This window comes from Coregonus lavaretus (assembly GCF_964263955.1).
Source record: "Coregonus lavaretus genome assembly, chromosome: 2".
NCBI lineage: Eukaryota > Metazoa > Chordata > Actinopteri > Salmoniformes > Salmonidae > Coregonus > Coregonus lavaretus.
Window position 1 is genome coordinate 56101387 of NC_139989.1, and position 23287 is coordinate 56124673.

At 43.3% G+C, this 23287-nt stretch overlaps 1 protein-coding gene across 1 annotated transcript in view; it reads right to left on the minus strand.

The window, feature by feature from the left end:
- Window positions 1-23287, minus strand: part of LOC311146277 (BAR/IMD domain-containing adapter protein 2-like 1) — a 73062-nt gene that overhangs the window by 37426 nt on the left and 12349 nt on the right. The window contains exons 4-6 of the mRNA XM_084182771.1: window positions 11100-11161; window positions 1996-2067; window positions 1263-1397 (exon numbers count right to left, since the gene is read on the minus strand). Coding sequence (XP_084038897.1) covers window positions 1263-1397; window positions 1996-2067; window positions 11100-11161 — 269 coding nt within the window. The remainder of the gene's footprint in view (window positions 1-1262; window positions 1398-1995; window positions 2068-11099; window positions 11162-23287) is intronic.

Below are 23287 nucleotides of genomic sequence, written 5' to 3' on the forward strand. Positions count from 1 at the left end.
AAGACTTACAGAAAACGTTTGACCTGTGTCATTGCCAACAAAGGGTATATAACAAAGTATTGAGAAACTTTTGTTATTGACCAAATACTTATTTTCCACCATAATTTGCAAATAAATTCATTAAAAATCCTACGATGTGATTTTCTGATTTTTTTTTTCTCATTTTGTCTGTCATAGTTGACGTGTACCTATGATGAAAATTACAGGCCTCTCTCATCTTTTTAAGTGGGAGAACTTGCACAATTGGTGGCTGACTAAATACTTTTTTCCCCCACTGTATTTCTCTGTGATAGGAGTGAAGCCAAATCCAAACTGGCTTCCCGTTACACTTTTTCTGGGTGCGCCAGGACCATTCACAGTTGAGCTCACTCAGTTTAGCTCAACGCTGATTGGCTATTATTTTATACTTTTTTATCAAGGGAGGCCAAATGCTCACTGGCTTACATTCAATGCTATGGGCGGCAACAATGTCATACTCTTTTTGACCAGACAGCATCAGGTAGATGGGCTACACATACAGAGACAGAGGGGCGCTGTTTCGCTCTCCGGTGAGATACATTCAGCCTCTTCCGAATTGAAGGAAAATTATGAAAACACAGAGAGAGAAAATATACATTATTTGATGTTTCTTTCTTTTTTTCTTAGTACATTTTTTAAACTTGGCATCCATGAATACACACCACTGGACTAAAGAGGTTTTTCTTTCTTTGTCTCAGTCTCAAGCGGCGTGTGTGTGTGTGTGTGTGTGTGTGTGTGTGTGTGTGTGTGTGTGTGTGTATGACAGTGTGTGTGTAGGAGGCACCAACTGGATCTTCCAGTATAACAGCATGCGTGTGTGTTGGTGGGGGGAGGGAGGAGGCACAGTACAGAGAGGTTGATTAATGGAACTATCCAGAACACCTAACAACACATAACACACACAGCGTGCTCATGCATGAGGGCATTGCCTGGAGACTTCACACACTGTCCCTGGATAATGTTACATTGGGTATGATCGACACTGTCTCATATGTCGAAGGTGTGTGTGTGTCTGTGTGTGTGAGAAAGAGAGAGAGAGAGAAAGAGAGAGAAAGAGAGAGAGAGAGAGAGAGAGAGAGAGAGAGAGAGAGAGAGAGAGAGAGAGAGAGAGAGAGAGAGAGAGAGAGAGAGAGAGAGTGTGTGTGTACAGGTATGTGTGTGTATAAGGGCGGCAGGTAGCCTAGTTGTTAAGAGCATTGGGCCAGTAACTGAAAAGTTACTAAAATGTGTGGGTCAGTCCTCACCTCACTCTCCTTGTTTTCGTACTTGTTGGTGTTCTTGCCCTGGCTCTTCCTCCTGAGTTTCTTCAAGTCAGACTGAGACCTCTCCAGAGAGTCCTGCTTCATCTTGTGCTCCGTCTGGTACCTCTTAAAGGTGGCCTGGATGGGTGGGAGGAAGAGGGGAGGTGGGGGGACACACCCGTGAACACCTGTAACCATCTCTAGACAGTACAAGTAGCATTGATTTTAAAAAGTGCATTTTCCTCTGGAAAAAACCTGTTCAGTAATATCATTGAATATAATGTCACTAAGTATTAAATGCTTCGTTTTCGGTTTCATTGATAATTAGCCTTAAATGCTACGTTTGATTATAGGCATTAGTGGAAAGGGTGGACACAGGGATTGAACCCCGGTCTCTGGTAGGGAGAGATGTACATGTGCCATATGCTGTGAGTGTTACCACTCAACCACGGCTCTGAACGGCATAAGACATAGTTGCATGTTTACCCTATTCCCTTTATAGTGAACTTCCTACTTATGGGCCCTGGTCAAAATAGTCCACTATAAAGGGAATAGGGTGCAATTTGGGATGCAGCCAGTGTGTTCACTGTGTTCCCTGTGATGTAGGTAGACAGGACTACAGTTCCAGGCATGGGGGGCAGTTCTCAGTGATATTCCCTTGAGCAGGAGGGAAGGCCGTTTCCATAGTCACATAAGCATGCACACACATCACACACACACACAGTACAGTACTTACTGTCATGTATTTTACATCCATGTCTGTCTTCCTCTCCAATTCAGCTATTATCTCCCTGTGAAACGTCTTAAACTGCAGGTGAGGGGAAAGGGGGATGAGAGGGGGAGAGATGGGGAGGGGAGAAAGGGGGGGGAGAAATACACACTGATTAGAGAAGGGACTGTTATGGAGGAGAGTCGATGGAAAACAGTAAAAAGAATGTTGGAGGGATTTGAGAGCCATCCTTGAGTTGTGTAAGCAAAGGTGTGTGTGTGTGTGTGTGTGTGTGTGTGTGTGTGTGTGTGTGTGTGTGTGTGTGTGTGTGTGTGTGTGTGTGTATGGGTGTGTGCCTGTGTGCAAGAAAGAGAAGGAGATTCAAGGCTATATGAGTGAGTCATAGCAGAAACGTAATGTGGGGATGCCCTCCCTGCCCTCTCTCCCTCCCTCCCTCTATCCCCCGCTCTAATAAGTATGAGGGGGAGCGCAGGCATCTCTTACAACACCGTGGCCTTGTGGTGGCAAACCGACGCCCACTGGTGCCACTCGGTCAACGAAACCCCCACGTCCTCTCACGAAGAATTAGAGACTGTCCCTGCAACCCACGTTTCCTCAGTCCTCCCAAACAACAACCCTGTTAGCTGCTGGTTCAGATCTCTAGGTGCTTTAGTGCAGGGTTTCCCAACTGGCGGCCCGTGGGCCGAATTTGACCCGCGGGTGGTTTTATTTGGCTCGCCAAGTTTATTTTGTGCATTTTTATTGTTGGACATAAAAAACTGTAAAAACACCAGGCAATCAGTGATTTTAATTTGGGAAATATTTTCCTAAGTATTCCCTCACATAATAGAGAGACACGTGATCATATACAGTGGGGAAAAAAAGTATTTAGTCAGCCACCAATTGTGCAAGTTCTCCCACTTAAAAAGATGAGAGAGGCCTGTAATTTTCATCATAGGTACACGTCAACTATGACAGACAAATTTAGGAAGAAAATCCAGAAAATCACATTGTAGGATTTTTTACGAATTTATTTGCAAATTATGGTGGAAAATAAGTATTTGGTCACCTACAAACAAGCAAGATTTCTGGCTCTCACAGACCTGTAACTTCTTCTTTAAGAGGCTCCTCTGTCCTCCACTGTTACCTGTATTAATGGCACCTGTTTGAACTTGTTATCAGTATAAAAGACACCTGTCCACAACCTCAAACAGTCACACTCCAAACTCCACTATGGCCAAGACCAAAGAGCTGTCAAAGGACACCAGAAACAAAATTGTAGACCTGCACCAGGCTGGGAAGACTGAATCTGCAATAGGTAAGCAGCTTGGTTTGAAGAAATCAACTGTGGGAGCAATTATTAGGAAATGGTAGACATACAAGACCACTGATAATCTCCCTCGATCTGGGGCTCCACGCAAGATCTCACCCCGTGGGGTCAAAATGATCACAAGAACGGTGAGCAAAAATCCCAGAACCACACGGGGGACCTAGTGAATGACCTGCAGAGAGCTGGGACCAAAGTAACAAAGCCTACCATCAGTAACACACTACGCCGCCAGGGACTCAAATCCTGCAGTGCCAGACGTGTCCCCCTGCTTAAGCCAGTACATGTCCAGGCCCATCTGAAGTTTGCTAGAGTGCATTTGGATGATCCAGAAGAGGATTGGGAGAATGTCATATGGTCAGATGAAACCAAAATATAACTTTTTGGTAAAAACTCAACTCGTCGTGTTTGGAGGACAAAGAATGCTGAGTTGCATCCAAAGAACACCATACCTACTGTGAAGCATGGGGGTGGAAACATCATGCTTTGGGGCTGTTTTTCTGCAAAGGGACCAGGACGACTGATCCGTGTAAAGGAAAGAATGAATGGGGCCATGTATCGTGAGATTTTGAGTGAAAACCTCCTTCCATCAGCAAGGGCATTGAAGATGAAACGTGGCTGGGTCTTTCAGCATGACAATGATCCCAAACACACCGCCCGGGCAATGAAGGAGTGGCTTCGTAAAAAGCATTTCAAGGTCCTGGAGTGGCCTAGCCAGTCTCCAGATCTCAACCCCATAGAAAATATTTGGAGGGAGTTGAAAGTCCGTGTTGCCCAGCGACAGCCCCAAAACATCACTGCTCTAGAGGAGATCTGCATGGAGGAATGGGCCAAAATACCAGCAACAGTGTGTGAAAACCTTGTGAAGACTTACAGAAAACGTTTGACCTGTGTCATTGCCAACAAAGGGTATATAACAAAGTATTGAAAAACTTTTGTTATTGACCAAATACTTATTTTCCACCATAATTTGCAAATAAATTCATTAAAAATCCTACAATGTGATTTTCTGGATTTATTTTTCTCATTTTGTCTGTCATAGTTGACGTGTACCTATGATGAACATTACAGGCCTCTCTCATCTTTTTAAGTGGGAGAACTTGCACAATTGGTGGCTGACTAAATACTTTTTTTCCCCACTGTACAAACGTAAGCAAGGTTTGAAATGATTATGTTTTAGTCAAATATTATATCTGTTTGGGCTTCTTGCGGTCAATTTGCAGTCTACAAATTATTTGTAATTATGTTCCGGCCCACCTATCATCCGCTCTAGAAATAAAATGGGCCCGTGGCTGAATCTAGTTGATGATCCCTGCATTAGTGGAACTCCTCTGCCTTTCATAGACACACCATGCATGACAATGTTTCCTCCAATCTCCAACTCTTCAATGGAATGAGTTCATATTGTGACTCACACATACGGTCAGCGGAGGCCTTGACTAAACTAGAGCTGCTCTCCGATACAGAGGGGAGCTAGGGAAGAGAACAACAGTGACTTCTGGGGATAGAACCAGGCAGATATATTAACTAAAAACGGGAAAAGCCCCTCAGATCATGGCAATTTGACTGCATCCTCTCTCATGGGTACACTCAATATCGCTGACCCATCATGGAACATTGACTTGAATGGGGAGCCCCGTTCTAGTAATTACATTTTTATGGATGTAATTATAGGGAGAAGTAGCTTTGTTGTCTCATGAACTGTGGTGCCAGTGTAGGTAACAGAGAAGGGAGCAGGGTTTGAATTACAGGGGTGCCACTGCCAAGGGGTGCTGCTGGCACTACCACATGGGTGCTGGCTGGGCAGACTAGATCCTCCCCCTAATGGTTAGGGTTAAGATTTGGGGAATCTGATCCTCGATCTCTGATGAGAGCAGGAAAAATACAAACAGTGACACAATGTTCTGCCTCTCCCCCTGGTTAACCATTCACCATGGCTGCCATGGGCTCCCTCCACAGTTAGGCAGGTTTAATATCAGTTGGCATGACAACAGTAATGTCAACACACCCCAGAGGTTCTTGTTCCTCCAACAGGAGCTCGTGTCTAGCACATATTCATGACCTGATGACAGCACAGTCAAGTCAAACACAAGATAACATACGCACATGTACACATGGATTTTGTGTTATACATATGTGGTAGTAGAGGCCTGAGGGCACACACTTAATATGTTGTGAAATCTGTTATGAATGTATTGTAATGTTTTTTAAATGTATAACTGCCTTCATTTTGCTGGACCCCAGGAAGAGTGGGGATCCATAATAAATACAAATACTAAAGTCAACATGCTTCCAACTTCTCCCTTCTCAGATGAGAAGGTTCCTCAACATGTATACGTACAGGGTTAGGTAGATTACTTTTTAAATGTAATCCGTTACAGTTACTAGTTACCAGTCCATTAACGTAACTTTTGAAATACACAAACTCAGTAATCTGATTACAGTTACTTGTGGATGACTTTCTCCTTAAGAGGCATTGGAAGAAGACAAAAAGGATCCATCAAACACATTTGGAGTGTCATCATAGTGATCTCTGACTTGTGGTCAGACTCGCTGAGGGGAAACAAACTTAAACTTGCTCCTGCTGAACTGAATGTCATTGAGAAAACAGAAAGGTGCCATAATGTATTTTTTCACAAACATCCTTTCTGAATTTAAAAGGCAATACAAGAAGTAATCATCTAGTTTTTCAAAAGTATCTGTAATTTTTCACAACGTAGCAACGCCCACTTCCGCTCAACTTCCTACCCGATACATAGCTTCCTCTCCCGATCGCGTCCTGTCAGCATGATTGTAGCCATACTAGCCTCGAAGTCGCTCGTTTTATAATTACCTCAGTATATTAATATAATCATATTTCTATAGCGTTTTTTTTATAATTATTGTTGAAAATTGTGTTTATCCATTCAGTTAGTAATTCAATTATTGTGTTCTGTGTTTTTTTTGTCTCTTTAGCTAGCAAACGACAGCTACCTGTATCTAGCTAACGTTAGTGCTAACGTTGTGTACCTCCTCAGCGAAATACTCCATGTTGAGTTTTCACTCATTTCCCAGTGATACTGAGCTAAGAGCAAAATGGGTCATCAATATTCGCAGGGAAAACTTCACTGTCACAAGTCACTTCAAGGTGTGTGGTAGACACTTTTTACCACATGATTTCATTGAACCTTCTAGTGGGCTTCGACGTCTGAAGAAGGGAGCAGTACCTAGGCTATTCCAGTGGAATAACTACCATGTCCAAGCAAGAGCAAGTGTTTGGGAAAGAAGGGAGAGACCAAGGACTGGATGTGTAGAGGACAACCATGTTGAAGATGGAGAGGATGAAAAGATGGATAGCTACCATGACCACGACTACTGTGCAGTGCCTGAGCCCGCTGCCGTTGACCAGGTTTTGATTGAGAGGGAAGAGATGCAGAGAGAGATTGAGGACCTACGAAACAAAGTAGAGGAGTTGACTATGAGAAGTCGTTTCGGGCTGCAGCGATTTGTGGGATCAGATGCACAGATCCAGTCCTTCACAAGGTGGGTAAATCTAGCCCTGCTTAGTATTGTTACATCATAAACTTTACACTGTTTGCTTTCTGGAACCATTTTCCCTAGCTACCAGCATTTCTGTCTTAGATTTATGATACTACATTTAATGTTAGACTTGTGAGTAAATAACTCCTATCAATGCTTCTTCCCATGTAGATTTGCCTCATATGACCATCTGATGGCATTATGGTCTCTCATCGAACCGTCAACTGCCAATATTGTCCATGTCACACGAGCAAGGAGAGCCAAGCTGAGGAATGAGGAGGTGACACTTCCATGTACCTACTCAGTAAGTTCTCCCGTTTCTGATTAACTGTATTGTCTTACCAATGTTACTATTCACTTTAGCTAAAAGCTATAGCCTACTGTAAATATCTGTTACTTTTGTGTCATAATTGTATGCTGGCTCCATCAGCGACAAAGAGCTATGCAAACAATCAGGACTGTTTGGCTTGCTCACTGAAGACATGGCTGTGATGGCAGTCAAGGGGTTCCTGATTGATGACTGTGTGCCAGGCAAGGTCTACCGTCCACCCTTTCTGTCTAAACAGAGCCAAATGCCAGCAGCACAGGTCCATCAAACGCAACAGATTGCCCATCTTAGAGTCCACATTAAGAGATGAATTGGCAGAATTAAACTGAACAAGCTGTTTCAATCAGAGATCCCCATGTCACTGATGGGAAGCATCAACTGCATCTGGGCTGTGGCTTGCCTTCTCACAAACTACCAGTGTGGGCCTCTTGTGAAGGCATGGGCCAAGGAGCATTGAGCTACTACTGCAATGCATCTTTCCTTTTTTTGCTGTGACCATCCACATTGTCTAACACCCTGTAGTCCAGTTATTGATAATAAACACCACTGCTTATACTCCAAACACAAAACGTTGTAAAGAGTTTTTATTTACAGTGACAAGAGAACAGAAAAAAATTAACTTAATTCTTTTAAATGGTTTATTAATTAATTAATTGCACGGATAGATTTGTTGGTTTGTTTCTCTTTCATTAATTGAAAGATAAAGGAGCCTGTCCGTCGTTATTTAGTGTTTCCTGCCTAAGAACTTTTGCATGTACACATATAAGTAGTACCAGTCACCCTTCTCTCTAATTAGAGAGAACACCACTGGGTCTCTGTGTATTCTCTCGAACAGAATGTCCTCATGCGCACAGACAACAATGTCACACCACTCCAACCCAGTGATGTAGAACTGACCTTGAACTTGCCAGTAGTAGGCATGCTGCCTCTTCAGGGAAGGTTCACCGTTATGCATGTGAACGTACTTGCAAGCCACAAAACCCTTTACGTTCTGGTTCTTAATCTCAACTAGGCCAAAAGGTGGATGCTAGAGAGGGTCGTAGACCAGGCCATCAGGAGAAGAGGCAAGCCAAGGGATGTTAGGACGTATGATGAGGCCACAGGGTGAGAAGTTGACATTCTGCATCTTGCAGTAGTCACTGGCTGCTTCCATCTCTAACTCCAGTCCCCTCTTCATATCAGCTGTTGGTGCTGTGCCTTTGAGGATCCTTTCAGCTAGATTGCCTGCAGATGTCAGCCCTCTCACATGGCAAGCCTCTCGGAACCGTGACGAGGTCAGTCTTGGTTTCCGGAGCACCTGCCAGTCGGAGACAGCACTCTGTTCTCTAGTAGCTTCCTCTATTTTATGGGCTGTTGCGAAGCTCACCTGAAGAGACTCTATGTGAAGCTGGTCTTCTTCACTGAGCACAAATGTGCAGCCTTGAAAGTTGCTCTCCAGTCTGTAGCCATCCAGGGGCAGTGAAGGGAATGGTGGTGTCTCCTTATGGTGAACTATGTGTCACGTTGTGATTGAAGCCTGCTGGTAAGACAGGAGGCTCCCCACCTGTACCTTTCCGAAGTGGGAGTCGACTAAAAGCTTTTCAGCAGACATCCCCATGCTGCAGATCAATGGCTTGGATAGAGGGTGAAAGTTATTGTATGCCTCTTCTATCTGGAGAACTGAGAGGTCAGGGAGCGGTCCAAGAAGGGCGCTGTAGAGTGTTCTTCTGCAAAGCAAAGTGGCCGCTGTGGTTAGCCAATCTAAACAATGTACTTGAAACCACCTGAAATTGTATATAGTCAAAGTGTAATAGGACATGACCAGCTACTACCTACTATACTGGCTAATAGGGAATACTCACCTCATCCCTCCTTCTGCCATGCTCTTTTTGGTGGGCTTAGTGATGGTCATTTTGCCTATGGGCCCAGGTTTCAGACTCTGTAAAAAGACAGTACAAGGGCACTATTCTAAATCCAATCATGAGACGATTTAAGTTTTCATTCCTGATTATAACCATATGATGTTGATATATGGTATAGCTATTAAAACATACCATAGTCCTTGGCTTATGCCACTGCTGCTCGGCCTCTGTGCAGCTGTGCACAGGTGGGACAACTGGTGTTCCCATCTGGGAATAGTGTGCAGACTGGAATAGTAATGCAACTGTGTGGTTGCATAATGCAGTGCCAGCAACACATGAACAGTGATGTTGTGCCATTGTTACTGGCACAGAGGGCTTCAGTACAACCTACGTGGGTATATAAAAAGAAAATGATTAGACTATAAAATCATTCAACATGTGTCACGACCAGCAAACAGAAGTGACTGGTGCAACATGCAACAGCCACTAAATTCATTAAAGCAATACGGGTTTAAACTTTTCTATTAAGGGTCTATGCCTTTGTTTAAATTTAATCTAATGCGTCCAACATAACAGAGCTTACAGAAACAGCAAGGAAGACTGAACAATTACTACACTAAGAACGGTTTCATAGAAATGGGTTAAGCCTAGTCCTAGACTAAGCAATGCCTCTTAATGCAGATCTCCATTGACAGGAACTTCTTAGTCTAAGACTAGGCTTCATCTCTGACTGTGTAACCGGCATGTAGTGTGTCACAAACAGCTGACTTTTCACCCTACACTCAAACTGTGTGGTTTCTCATTTTTCCTCATGGACCTGTAGCAGCAAGCCCTTATGCTGACCTCTCCTGTCACTTTGTCCCTGTTCGAAACTGTTTTGAATAAAAATAATGAGCAATCATAATGTTAGCTAGCTACTGTTAAATCATAAACTACATTACAGCTTTGAGTAAACATCCTTGTCTGGTCTGATAGGCAACTTGGCTATACTTACCTTCATAGTTGAAAAGGTAACTGGAGACAAAGTTTGAATCCTTTTTCCAACTTGGAGGTCGGTGATTTGCTACTTGTCTTGGCCAGACGACGTACATCCGTCACTGTTATCTTTGGCAGCTCTTGCAAGCACAGTGTAAAACAGTGCCATGGTTGGTAAGGGAGGGGGGCGTTGGCTAATTGCTAGCCACCTTACTAGTTAGCGCGTTAATAGCTAGCTAGCTAAGAGATAAAAAAAGACAGAACACAATAAATAGAAATATGATAGAAATATGATTATATTAATATACTGATTACCTCTATATATTAATGATAAAACGAGCGACTTCGAGGCTAGTATGGCTACAATCAGTCTGACAAGTCGCAATCGGGAGAGGAAGCTATGTATCGGGTAGGAAGTTGAGCGGAAGTGGCCGTTGCTACGTTGTGCAAAAGACTATCTGACTACAGTATTTTTGCTGGCAATGTAACTGAAATCAGATTACAAGTAACTGATTACATCTAATCAGTTACTCCTTAACCCTGTATACTTATGATGATAAACATTGTTTATAGTTTGTAGAATAAGTTATTGTATGCCAACCATAATGCTGTTGAAGTGATCGGGATTGAGCACCTACAGGCCTTGACAAGTGTGTCATCAACAAGTGGAGTTCCCAGAGGCCCCCTCACAGGGCATGTTCAGACCTGCTCCCGTTCTATCAACAGGCTGTACACAATAACCAGACAGGTGCAACTTTTCCTCTAGCTTGTTTTTGTTTACTGCTCATTATCTTAGCTTTTCTGTCCCTTGGTGTTACATAGAGAGAAACACCATCCTGTGATTACTAATGGAGAGAGTTGAAGAAGGGGAAAGAGAAAGAGAGACACTAAACGGTGCATTGTGTTAAGCAGCAGAGAGAAAAAGAGAGGGAGAGGGAAATAAAAAGAGAGAGGGAGAGAGAGAGATAGGACACACTGGGCGAATTAAACAATAGATGATGCAAACACTCATGTACACACACACACACACACATTGCAGAACCCACACACACACACACAATCACAAATACACACAAACTCAAGCAAGCGCACACACACACACACACACACACACACACACACACACACACACAGTACTCACATTCTCCTCTAGCTCAAGGTGAACTTTCCTGTGGACCTCAGATATCTCCATCAGCACCACGCCTGTGGAGAGAGAGAGACAGGCACTGATTGGCTACTTGGCTCATGGGGGGGAAACAAGATTAGGGCTTCGGTCAGATTCTCTACCCTTCTGCTGAAGTGTGCATTAGCGGACATATTATCTACCCTTCTCCTGAAGTGTGCACTATTAGATTTCAAAGGAATGGACTGTTGGAAGGAATATGGTGGAAACTTGCTTGCATCAATCCAATGCTTTTAAATGCATGTGGGGGAGTGTACACTTCTTCGTGAAGGGGAATCTGTCAGAACCCCCTAAAAAGGTAGTCAGTAAAATGCACACAGTCTCCAATGGTTACTTTCCTTCATAAAGAGAAAAGACATACAGTACACATCCCACTGACTTCAAGTGCTGAATTGACAAAAAGGTGAAGGAAAGGAAACAATGTTGACAACTCTGACAGAACAGTGATTTATTTGTGAGATACTGTAACACACATTGTTCATGTTCAGTAGGGCACACTGAAGCAATGTGTTGCGAAAGAAAATGGAAATCTGTGTCGTTATTGGACAAGCTCAGTTCGTATCTCCTGCGGTTCAGTCGATTTCAAAATGTTTTCTCCCTACTGAATACGACCCAGGATGGCTTTAATTCAGTTGTAAACTAAAATTAACCCTATAAATATTCACTAGCGTTGAGGAAACCGTGTGTTGTTACCACCTGCAGTTAGATAATCAAAAACAGCTCTAACTGCAGGGAACCAAAAACAATATCACTCTCTGCATGTTCCTCAACAGCCAATCAAAAATGGATTCAAACATAATAATACCATAAAGCAACTGGAAATCATAACACTCAATTCATATAATAAGGATCCAACCACATGGCACTTCTGACTGATTATCATAATACGTGTTGCTAATAAATGGATGAAAGGATGTCGTTTTACTGATGCCTCTGTCGTAACACGTTAAATCAAATGAAGCATCTTACGCAGATAAACCTATATTAAACTGAATATAATCAAAGCATATAATCAGCAGGAAGTAAGGGATTCCTTATTCAATCCCACCCCTGTATAATATATCTCCTGAAACCATCATGTCTATATCTGAGTAGCTACTAACCCATGGAGGACTGTGGGTGAGCCCTGTGACTAGACCACCTCCTGGACTAGGCCTACACAGTATGATGCAAACCTGGGTCGTGTTCATTAGTTTTAAAATGTTTCGCGATGGAGAACTAAAATGAGTATTTCTTATTGGACAAGTCCAAGTATAGTCCCTTCCTTGTTTCAGTCTTTCTTCCATTTGGTTGCTAATGAGCAGGAGCTAAGCGGGTCAGCCCTGTGATTAGGCCACCTCCTACACTGTATGTCAGACTACACAGTAGCCTGGCTATATGATGTTAACCTGATGAAAGCTTTTGACTGTCTGTCTGGACAGAGATTTACCATTCCATGTCACCCCAGGCTATTGGCTGTCTGTCCCTCTGTGGCACAGAGCTAGCAGAGAGACTGCGTCAGAAAGCTCTGATCAAACAACACAAGAGATTAGTTTAATAATACAATACAATAGACAGAATGTTCCGTACTGGGACACAATGGCAGGGGAGAGGAGCGAGGGCAGAGGTCGAGTGGTTCAGTGCATTAAATACAGTAGTGATACACTATACAGGAAGAGAGCTTTAGTGTGGGACTGAATGAATGACGAATTAACTATACACTACTCATCCAATATTTCCATATTATTCAAGAGTGTTTGTTTACAGCAGACAGTGATGGCTCTGCTCTGAGAAATACCCAGAGAGGAAGGTGCTGTTGTGTCAGTATGTGACTGATCATTGATCAAACAAACGCAACCCAGGCGTTTCTGGATGGTTTCACATGAAGCAAGCTTTGTTCACTTACTGTTGAACATTGCATAATGAAGGCTAGTATTGTTCAATGATTATATTGGATTAGTCATAATCATAAGACTACACATGAACAGTAAAATGTATTTCATTTCAACAACATTACACGTTCCAAGATAATACATGTGACTAAAGGTCTCAATATACCAACAATTAGTACACAGACTTTTACATTTCATGAATGTTGTATTCACATGTTATGAATCCATAAGCTGCTGTGATATGGTGGAACATGAAAATAAATACTGTGCCATATGAGCCAGGCCCAGCTCCACTCGTTATTAACCCTTGGATTACCATACCTAAACATTGCCCTGCCCTAAAACACTTCCACTCCCTGTCCCAGTGTGTGTGTGTGTCCTAAGCCACTCCACTCTACCTCTCCCAGTCTCCAGCCCCACCCTGCCCTGTGGGCTGTGGCTGGCATACTCACCACAGTTCAAACAACATCGCTGACTAAAGGGCACCAGAACATCCTGGTAAATGTGCCCTTTTTCAGGACAGGGAGGGAGAGAGAGAGGGAGGGAGAGAGGTAGATGGGGGGAGGGACGGGAACATAAAGTGGGGTGGCACTAGGAGAAAAAGGAAGGAGAGAGAGAGAGAGAGGCCTGTGCAGGTAGAGAGAGAAAGATCTGTGAAAGAAGCCCTGTGCATGGCACCATGTTCAGACCCCTGACCTACCATTCAACTTATCCCATTGTTAGTGTCACTAAAATCCAATTATCTCTCACCACAAAATAATTCACCAGCTAAAAAAGTAGCAAAGTATCCATTGACAACACAGCTCCTTCATCTAAGCTAAACTGCTGCTATAATACTTTGAAAATGTAGCTCGCAATGTCCTACTGACTACCACATGTTGACTTTTTGTATAACTAAGTTTCAAGAAGGCAAACGTTTTAATGCTGAGCCTAAAACTAAGTGGAGACTGGAGAGCATATATTTTACAGTAACAATCCAACTAATCATTTGTTTATATGCAGTGTGTTATGGACAGAATGTTGCCAAGCAACAATGTTTGAAACTTACTTCTCAGCCTTAAGTGTCCCGCTTGCGTCCCCTCATTAGCTAGCTTTTGAGGTGGCGCGATCAGGCTAAGACGCTCAAGGGAGGACGGTCATGTGTGCTAGCAAGGCAGATGTCCCGAGTTCGCACCAGGTATGAGCCGAATCGGAAGGAAGTGGTACTCGGTAAGCAAGCAGCAGTCCTTTACACAAGCATGGTCAATTGAGCGCTGACTGATTCATGAGTATGGTCTGTCTGTGGTAGACGTGGTGGTAGACGTGGTGGTGGGGCTTGGTGCTATGAGCTCAATAATCCCTATTAAATGAGCCATGAGGAAAATCATGAATGGTACTAGGGATGTGACTAATGGAAAAAATGTCTTAACGTTTATCAGTTTTCCACATGAATTCACAATGCAGCTGCGCTGCTGCCAGCAACGGTTTGGGTCTCAAGGTGCGTCCCTTTCAGATGGTTAAGCATTGCACATGTACTACCATTAATGTACCTCAATTCCACCTCGCAAAGTTGGCATTTCCTTCTCATTTAACTTCTCAAAATATTGCCATAGGGTACTTCGCCGCTGTTGCTTGCCTTTCTCTGCTATTTTTCCAACTGTTAACGACAATGACCTAGTGGTGGAGAATCGACTCCAAAATAATTGATTCCTCGACTCCTTGCACGTCGACTTCTTTGAATAAATGTGGCTAATACAGGTATATTTTATACTGACATTTCTGACCACTTTCCAATTTTCCACTTCTCTTTGGCAGCTGGAAATGAACAGATAGGAATGATTAGTAGCATTAAATGTAGAATATTTAACAAAAGTAATTGTGAGCACTTTAATATGTTGATTGATGATATTTCATGGGAAAATGTTGATAATCAGGCCGATGTGGAGTCTGCTTACCAGACTTTTCTCACATCTTTCAATTCTGTATTCCACCACTGCTTTCCCTTAGTTAAACAACATAAGAGAGCAGCAGAAAGGTTCTGGAAACCTTGGTTTACAACCGGTCTCAAAAAACCCTCAGTTAAAAAAACAAGTTGTATAAAAAGTTTCTCACAAATACCTCTCCCCTGAATTCTGCAAATTACAAAAAGTATAAGAACAAAAGTACTCACCTACTTCGGATATCCCAATTTTTGTATTTTACTAACAAATATCAAGAATCCTTAAATAATATAAAGTAAACTTGGAAAATCCTCAATCAACTGTTGAATAAGAAAAAGGCATCTACAACCATACCATTACAAATTATCGCCCAATATCTGTACTACCATGTTTTTCTAAAATCCTAGATAAATTGGTGTGTAAGAGAATGTTGAAACATTTAAATCAACACTGTATCCTATATGAGCACCAATATGGTTTTCATGAAAACTACTCCACAGATATGGCTCTTTTGCAACTTGTGGATAAAATCTTTATAGCCCTTAACAACAATGACTACGCTCTTGGCAACTTTTTAGATTTATCCAAAGCGTTTCACGGTTGATCATGAAATATTACTTTCTAAATTGCATTATTACGGTTTTCAAGATTTATACAGTGCATTCGGAAAGTATTCAGACCCCTTGACTTTTTCCACATATTGTTATGTTACAGCCTTATTCTAAAATAGATTAAATAGTTTTTTCCCCTCATCAATCTACATACAATATCCCATAATGAAAAAGCAAAAACAGGTTTAAAAAACTTAAATATCACATTTACATAAGTATTCAGACCCTTTCCTCAGTACTTTGTTGAAGCACTTTTGGCAGCGATTACAGCCTCAAGTCTTCTTGTGTATGACCCTACAAGCTTGGCACACCTGTATTTGGGGAGTTTCGCCAATTCTTCTCTGCAGATCCTCTTAAGTCCTTTCAGGTTGGATGGGGAGTGTCGCTGCACAGCTATTTTCAGGTCTCTCCAGAGATGTTCGATCAGGTTCAAATCTGGGCTCTGGCTGGGCCACTCAAGGACATTCAGAGACTTGTCCAGAAGCCACTCCTGCGTTGTCGTGGCTGTGTGCTTAGGGTCGTTGTCCTGTTGGAAGGTGAACCTTCGCCCCAGTCTGAGGTCCTGAGCACTCTGGAGCAGGTTTTCATCAAAGATCTCTCTGTACTTTGCTCCGTTCATCTTTCCCTCAATCCTGGCTCGTCTCCCAGTCCCTGCCGCTGAAAAACATCCCCGCAGCATGATGCTGCCACCATGCTTCACCATAGGGATGGTGCCAGGTTTCCTCCAGACGTGATAGTTGGCATTCAGGCCAAAGAGTTCAATATTGGTTTCATCAAACCAGATAATCTTGTTTCTCATGGTCTGAGAGTCCTTTAGGTGCCTTTTGGCAAACTCCAAGCGGGCTGTCATGTGCCTTTAACTGAGGAGTGGCTTCCGTCTGGCCACTCTACCATAAAGGCCTGATTGGTGGAGTGCTGCAGAGAGTGCTGCATTTGATTAATTGTTCAACGGTCTTATGGCTTGGGGGTAGAAGCTGTTAAGGAGCCTTTTGGACCTAGACTTGGCGCTCCGGTACACCCTTTCTAATTTTCTCTACTTTTGCGTATTTGTGATACTGAATGTTATCAGATCTTCAACCAAAACCTAATATTAGATAAAGGGAACATAAGTGAACAAATAACACAACAATTACATATTTATTTCATTTATTTCATAAACAAAGTTATGCAACACCCAATTCCCCTGTGTGAAAAATGTATTGCCCCCTTACACTCAATAACTGTTTGTGCCACCTTTAGCTGCAATGACTCCAACCAAATGCTTCCTGTAGTTGTTGATCAGTCTCTCACGTCGCTTTGGAGGAATTTTGGCCCACTCTTCCATGCATAACTGCTTTAACTCAGTGAAGTGTGGGTTTTCAAGCATGAACTGCTCGTTTCAAGTCCTGCCACAACATCTCAATTGGGATTAGGTCTGGACTTTGACTAGGCCATTCCAAAACTTCCAATTTGTTGTTTTTTAGCAATTTTCATGTAGACTTGATTGTGTGTTTTGGATCATTGTCTTGCTGCATGACCCAGCTGCGCTTCAGCTTCAGCTCACAGACGGATGGTCTGACATTCTCCTGTAGAATTCTCTGATACAGAGCAGAATTAATGGTTCCTTCTATTAAGGCAAGTCGTCCAGGTCCTGAGTTTCTATTGGACAAATTCAGGTAGGTCCCTCCCAGTTTCGTTCCATTTGCTTCCGTTCAGAAACGTTTTGCAACAGAATCAGTGTAATGAATACGGCACAGGCGAGCCAGCATTAGGGAGAGAGAGGAGGGGGCAGGCAGAAAGATCCGGGGGGCGCATATGTCTTAGTAATCTGAATGCCTCGCATATTCACCAAAGTAGCCTAAAGTTAACCTTTTCCTCTCTGGTTGTACATAAATTACAAAACGTTCCAGAGGCCTTTATTGCCTATCGTCTAGTTAGGCTATAACACAGAAAATAATGTGTTTTGTGATAACAGCACCGTGATTTTAATTTTGTGAGTGAAAAGAAACATCACTTTTCGGTTAGGGATTTTTCATAACATTAAGGAACCTCTAAATGGTCCCCTATTCCATATGTAGTGTACTTTCTTGGGAATAGGGCCTTATGGGAAATAGGTTAATTTAAGATGCAGCCATAAACAGAACGAATATAGTGAGAGTTGGTCAGTGAGAGTTGGTCAGTGAGAGTGTATTGAGAGAGGCCAGTGCTGGGACTATTCCAGGATAAGGAAACTATTCCATGATAAGGAGATTGGATCAGTAATGGCTGCAGGAAACAACAAATGCAAATTAGACAGATGACTGTACAGCAATATGACTGCAGTGCTCAGTGATACTCATTACAGGTTTAGATTGGGAGACTTGAAACAGTCACTGGCTTTCTAAAATAAAGCAACATGAATGTATCGTTTCTTTGAGACAGACTCCTGTCCAGGCAAGTTGAATACCAATAACAATAGGTTACATTTTTGAGGTTATGGTCTTCGTCCCAAAACTTAACTTAGACAACTATATACACTGAGTGTACAAAACATTAAGGACACCTGATCTTTCCATGACATAGACAGACCAGGTGAATCCAGGTGAAAGCTATGATCCCTTATTGATGTCACTTGTTAAAGACACTTCAAATCAGTGTAGATGAGCGGGGGGAGACAGGTTAAAGAAGGATTTTCAAGCCTTGAGACATGGATTGTGTATTTGAGCCATTCAGAGGGTGAATGGTGCCTTTGAACGGGGTATGGTAGTAGGTGCCAGGCGCAACAGTTTGTGTCAAGAACTGCAATGCTGCTGGGTTTTTCACTCTAAACAGTTTCCCGTGTGTATCAAGAATGGTCCACCACCCAAAGGACATCCAGCCAACTTGACACAACTGCGGGAAGCATTGGAGTCAACAAGGGCCAGCATTCCTGTGGAACGCTTTCGACACCTTGTAGAGTCCATGCCCCGATGAATTGAGGCTGTTCTGAGGGCAAAAGGGGGTGCAACTCAATATTAGGAAGGTGTTCCTACTGTTTTGTACACTCAGTGTATATTTAAGCAATAAGGCCCGAGGGGGTGTGGTATATGGCCAATATACCACAGCTAAGGGCTATTCTTACGCACGACGCAACGCGGAGTGCCTGGATACAGACCTTAGCCGTGGTATATTGGCCATATACCACAAACCCCCGAGGTGCCTTATTGCTATTAAAAACTGGTTACCAACGTAATTAGACCAGTAAAAATAAATGGTTTTGTCATGCTCGTGGTATACGGTCTGATATACCACGGCTGTCAGCCAATCAGCATTCAGGGCTCGAACCACCCAGTTTATAATCTGCAGTATACAATACACAAATAATCATAATAATTTAAATATGATAACATCTGGAGTGTACCCACAAACGCACTCACTCCAAGTTGTTTGGGGAAAGAGCATCTCTATGCCTCCAATGTTTTTGACTGCGGGCGAAATAAACCTAGCATCAACAGCAGGTGCCACCTGACACACTGCAAAGCATGGGTTATCTAAAATGGGTTGGAAGCCATTCAAAATAATGGCGCAGAGGGCAGTGTGTGTGTGACGGGACAGTGGAAACGTTCTCCCAACATTGTCCCAGCGAGACAACATTCTACTTCACAACACTGGGGTGGACAAAGGCACCATCCAGATGGGTCTTCAGATAACCTGTCCATCCATGGTGACAGGACAGAATAGGAACGTTGTCCCAACAAAACTCACTTTTTCACAGCGAGACTGAAAACTTGCCTCACAGCACTGGTTGAGAAGGAGCTTCCTGGCAGACACACGAGAGATGACACTGTGCACTGCTGCACTTCTGTTTACTTCTCAGATTTCAAACCAACCATCCAGAGAGTTGGGTTACATCTCAGAGGCAGTGAGAAGAGAGTTGGGTTACATCTCAGAGACAGTGAAGAGAGAGTTGGGTTACATCTCAGAGACAGTGAAACAGTGAGCAGAGCTTTGGGTTACATCTCAGAGACAGTGAGACAGTGTACAGAGAGTTGGGTTACATCTCAGAGACAGTGAACAGAGAGTTGGGTTACATCTCTGAGACAGTGAACAGACAGTTGGGTTACATCTCAGAGACAGTGAAACAGTGAACAGAGAGTTGGGTTACATCTCTGAGACAGTGAGCAGAGAGTTGGGTTACAAGTTGGTAGAGCATGGCGTTTGCAACGCCAGGGTTGTGGGTTCGATAAAATAATGTATGCACTAACTGTAAGTCGCTCTGGATAAGAGCGTCTGCTAAATGACTAAAATGTAAATGTAAATGTAATTCTCAGAGACAGTGAGCAGAGAGTTGGGTTACATCTCAGAGACAGTGAGCAGAGAGTTGGGTTACATCTCAGAGACAGTGAACAGAGAGTTGGGTTACATCTCAGAGACAGTGAGACAGTGAACAGAGAGTTGGGTAACATCTCAGAGACAGTGAGACAGTGAACAGAGAGTTGGGTTACATCTCAGAGACAGTGAGCAGAGAGTTGGGTTACATCTCAGAGACAGTGAGCAGAGAGTTGGGTTACATCTCAGAGACAGTGAACAGAGAGTTGGGTTACATCTCAGAGACAGTGAGCAGAGAGTTGGGTTACATCTCAGAGACAGTGAACAGAGAGTTGGGTTACATCTCAGAGACTGAGACAGTGAGACAGTGAGCAGAGAGTTGGGTTACATCTCAGAGACAGTGAGACAGTGAGCAGAGAGTTGGGTTACATCTCAGAGACGGTGAGACAGTGAACAGAGAGTTGGGTTACATCTCAGAGACAGTGAACAGAGAGTTGGGTTACATCTCAGACAGTGAGACAGTGAGACAGTGAGCAGAGAGTTGGGTTACATCTCAGAGACAGTGAACAGAGAGTTGGGTTACATCTCTGAGACAGTGAGCAGAGAGTTGGGTTACATCTCAGAGACAGTGAACAGAGAGTTTGGTTACATCTCAGAGACAGTGAACAGAGAGTTGGGTTACATCTCAGAGACAGTGAGACAGTGTACAGAGAGTTGGGTTACATCTCAGAGACAGTGAGATAGTGAACAGAGAGTTGGGTTACATCTCTGAGACAGTGAGACAGTGAACAGAGAGTTTGGTTACATCTCAGAGACAGTGAACAGAGAGTTGGGTTACATCTCTGAGACAGTGAGCAGAGAGTTGGGTTACATCTCAGAGACAGTGAACAGAGAGTTTGGTTACATCTCAGAGACAGTGAGACAGTGAACAGAGAGTTGGGTTACATCTCAGAGACAGTGAGACAGTGTACAGAGAGTTGGGTTACATCTCAGAGACAGTGAGATAGTGAACAGAGAGTTGGGTTACATCTCTGAGACAGTGAGACAGTGAACAGAGAGTTTGGTTACATCTCAGAGACAGTGAGACAGTGAACAGAGAGTTGGGTTACATCTCAGAGACAGTGAGACAGTGAGCAGAGAGTTGGGTTACATCTCAGAGACAGTGAACAGAGAGTTGGGTTACATCTCAGAGACAGTGAGACAGTGAGACAGTGAGCAGAGAGTTGGGTTACATCTCAGAGACAGTGAGACAGTGAGCAGAGAGTTGGGTTACATCTCAGAGACAGTGAACAGAGAGTTGGGTTACATCTCAGAGACAGTGAGACAGTGAGCAGAGAGTTGGGTTACATCTCAGAGACAGTGAACAGAGAGTTGGGTTACAGCTCAGAGACAGTGAGACAGTGAGCAGAGAGTTGGGTTACATCTCTGAGACAGTGAACAGAGAGTTTGGTTACATCTCAGAGACAGTGAGACAGTGAACAGAGAGTTGGGTTACATCTCAGAGACAGTGAGACAGTGAACAGAGAGTTGGGTTACATCTCTGAGACAGTGAGACAGTGAACAGAGAGTTGGGTTACATCTCAGAGACAGTGAGACAGTGAGACAGTGAATAGAGAGTTGGGTTACATCTCTGAGACAGTGAGACAGTGAACAGAGAGTTGGGTTACATCTCAGAGACAGTGAGACAGTGAACAGAGAGTTGGGTTACATCTCTGAGACAGTGAGACAGTGAACAGAGAGTTGGGTTACATCTCAGAGACAGTGAGACAGACCTATTGCATAATAATTTCCCAATATGACAGCACTCAGGTCAATTCAAGTCAATGCAGGAACATAAGATGTGAAAGATAATTTCCACTTGAAGTTAGAGTACATGCCCAGTTCAATTCCTAAATCAATGTACTGTATTTCAAATAGAGAGGGCCCCAACTTTGGATCATACTGTACATTAAATCAGAGTTATTTGCATTGATCGCATTGGTCCTGACAAGCCAGTTGGCGAAGAGTAAAGCCAGAGTAAAGCCAGTGTTCTCAAAGGCAGCTGCATGTGGTGGTCACTGGTCATGCATAACAGAGTGGTCTGCTATACAGTGCATTCGGAAAGTATTCAGACCCCTTGACTTTTTCCACATTTTGTTACGTTAAGGCCTTATTCTAAAATGGATTAAAGTAAATATGTTCCTCATCAATGTACACACACAAAAAAAAACAATGACAAAGCAAACAGGTTTTTAGACATTTTTGCAAATGTATTCAAAATAAAAAACAAATACTTTATTTACATAAGTATTCAGACCCTTTGCTATGAGACTCGAAATTGAGCTCAGGTGCATCCTGTTTCCATTGATCATCCTTGAGATGTTTATTCAACTTGATTGGAGTTTACCTGTGACAGCAGAAGCCCTAACATCATAGCTTTACCAGAGACAGCAGAAGCCCTAACAGCATAGCTTTACCAGACAGCAGAAGCCCTAACATCATAGCTTTACCAGAGACAGCAGAAGCCCTAACATCATAGCTTTACCAGAGACAGCAGAAGCCCTAACAGCATAGCTTTACCAGACAGCAGAAGCCCTAACATCATAGCTTTACCAGAGACAGCAGAAGCCCTAACATCATAGCTTTACCAGAGACAGCAGAAGCCCTAACATCATAGCTTTACCAGAGACAGCAGAAGCCCTAACATCATAGCTTTACCAGAGACAGCAGAAGCCCTAACATCATAGCTTTACCAGAGACAGCAGAAGCCCTAACTTCATAGCTTTACCAGACAGCAGAACCCCTAAAAGCATTTTCTTCCTTATTTATTTTATTTTTCATGGTGATTTATCAGGGGGTGCTGCAGCACCCTCAACACCCCTACATCCCACAGCTATGGTTTTACACCAGCATTTACATTTACATTTTAGTCATTTAGCAGACGCTCTTATCCAGAGCGACTTACAGTTAGTGAATACATTATTTTTTTTTATACTGGCCCCCCGTGGGAATCGAACCCACAACACTGGCGTTGCAAACGCCATGCTCTATCAACTGAGCTACATCCCTGCCGGCCATTCCCTCCCCTACCCTGGACGACGCTGGGCCAATTGTGCGCCGCCCATGAGTCTCCCGGTCGCGGCCGGCTGCGACAGAGCCTGGATTCGAACCAGGATCTCTAGTGGCACAGTTAGCACTGCGATGCAGTGCCTTAGACCACTGCGCCACTCAGGAGTACAGCAGCAGCAGAAATCAGCTGAGGAGCTGCAGCAGAAATCCCACTCAAAATACACTTTAAATATACTACACCTCCAACTGTGATTAAATCACATGGAGGAAAACTACATTGAAATGACTTGCTCTGCCCAGTGATCACACCAATACACTTTAGCACAGCAAGGATCCACCTCTGTCCCCTGAATCTGGAGGCTTATTTTCAGCCCAGTGTGTGTGTGTCTGAGTGGTACTGTGGCTGGGCTCCCCTGCTGCTCTGGGGCAAG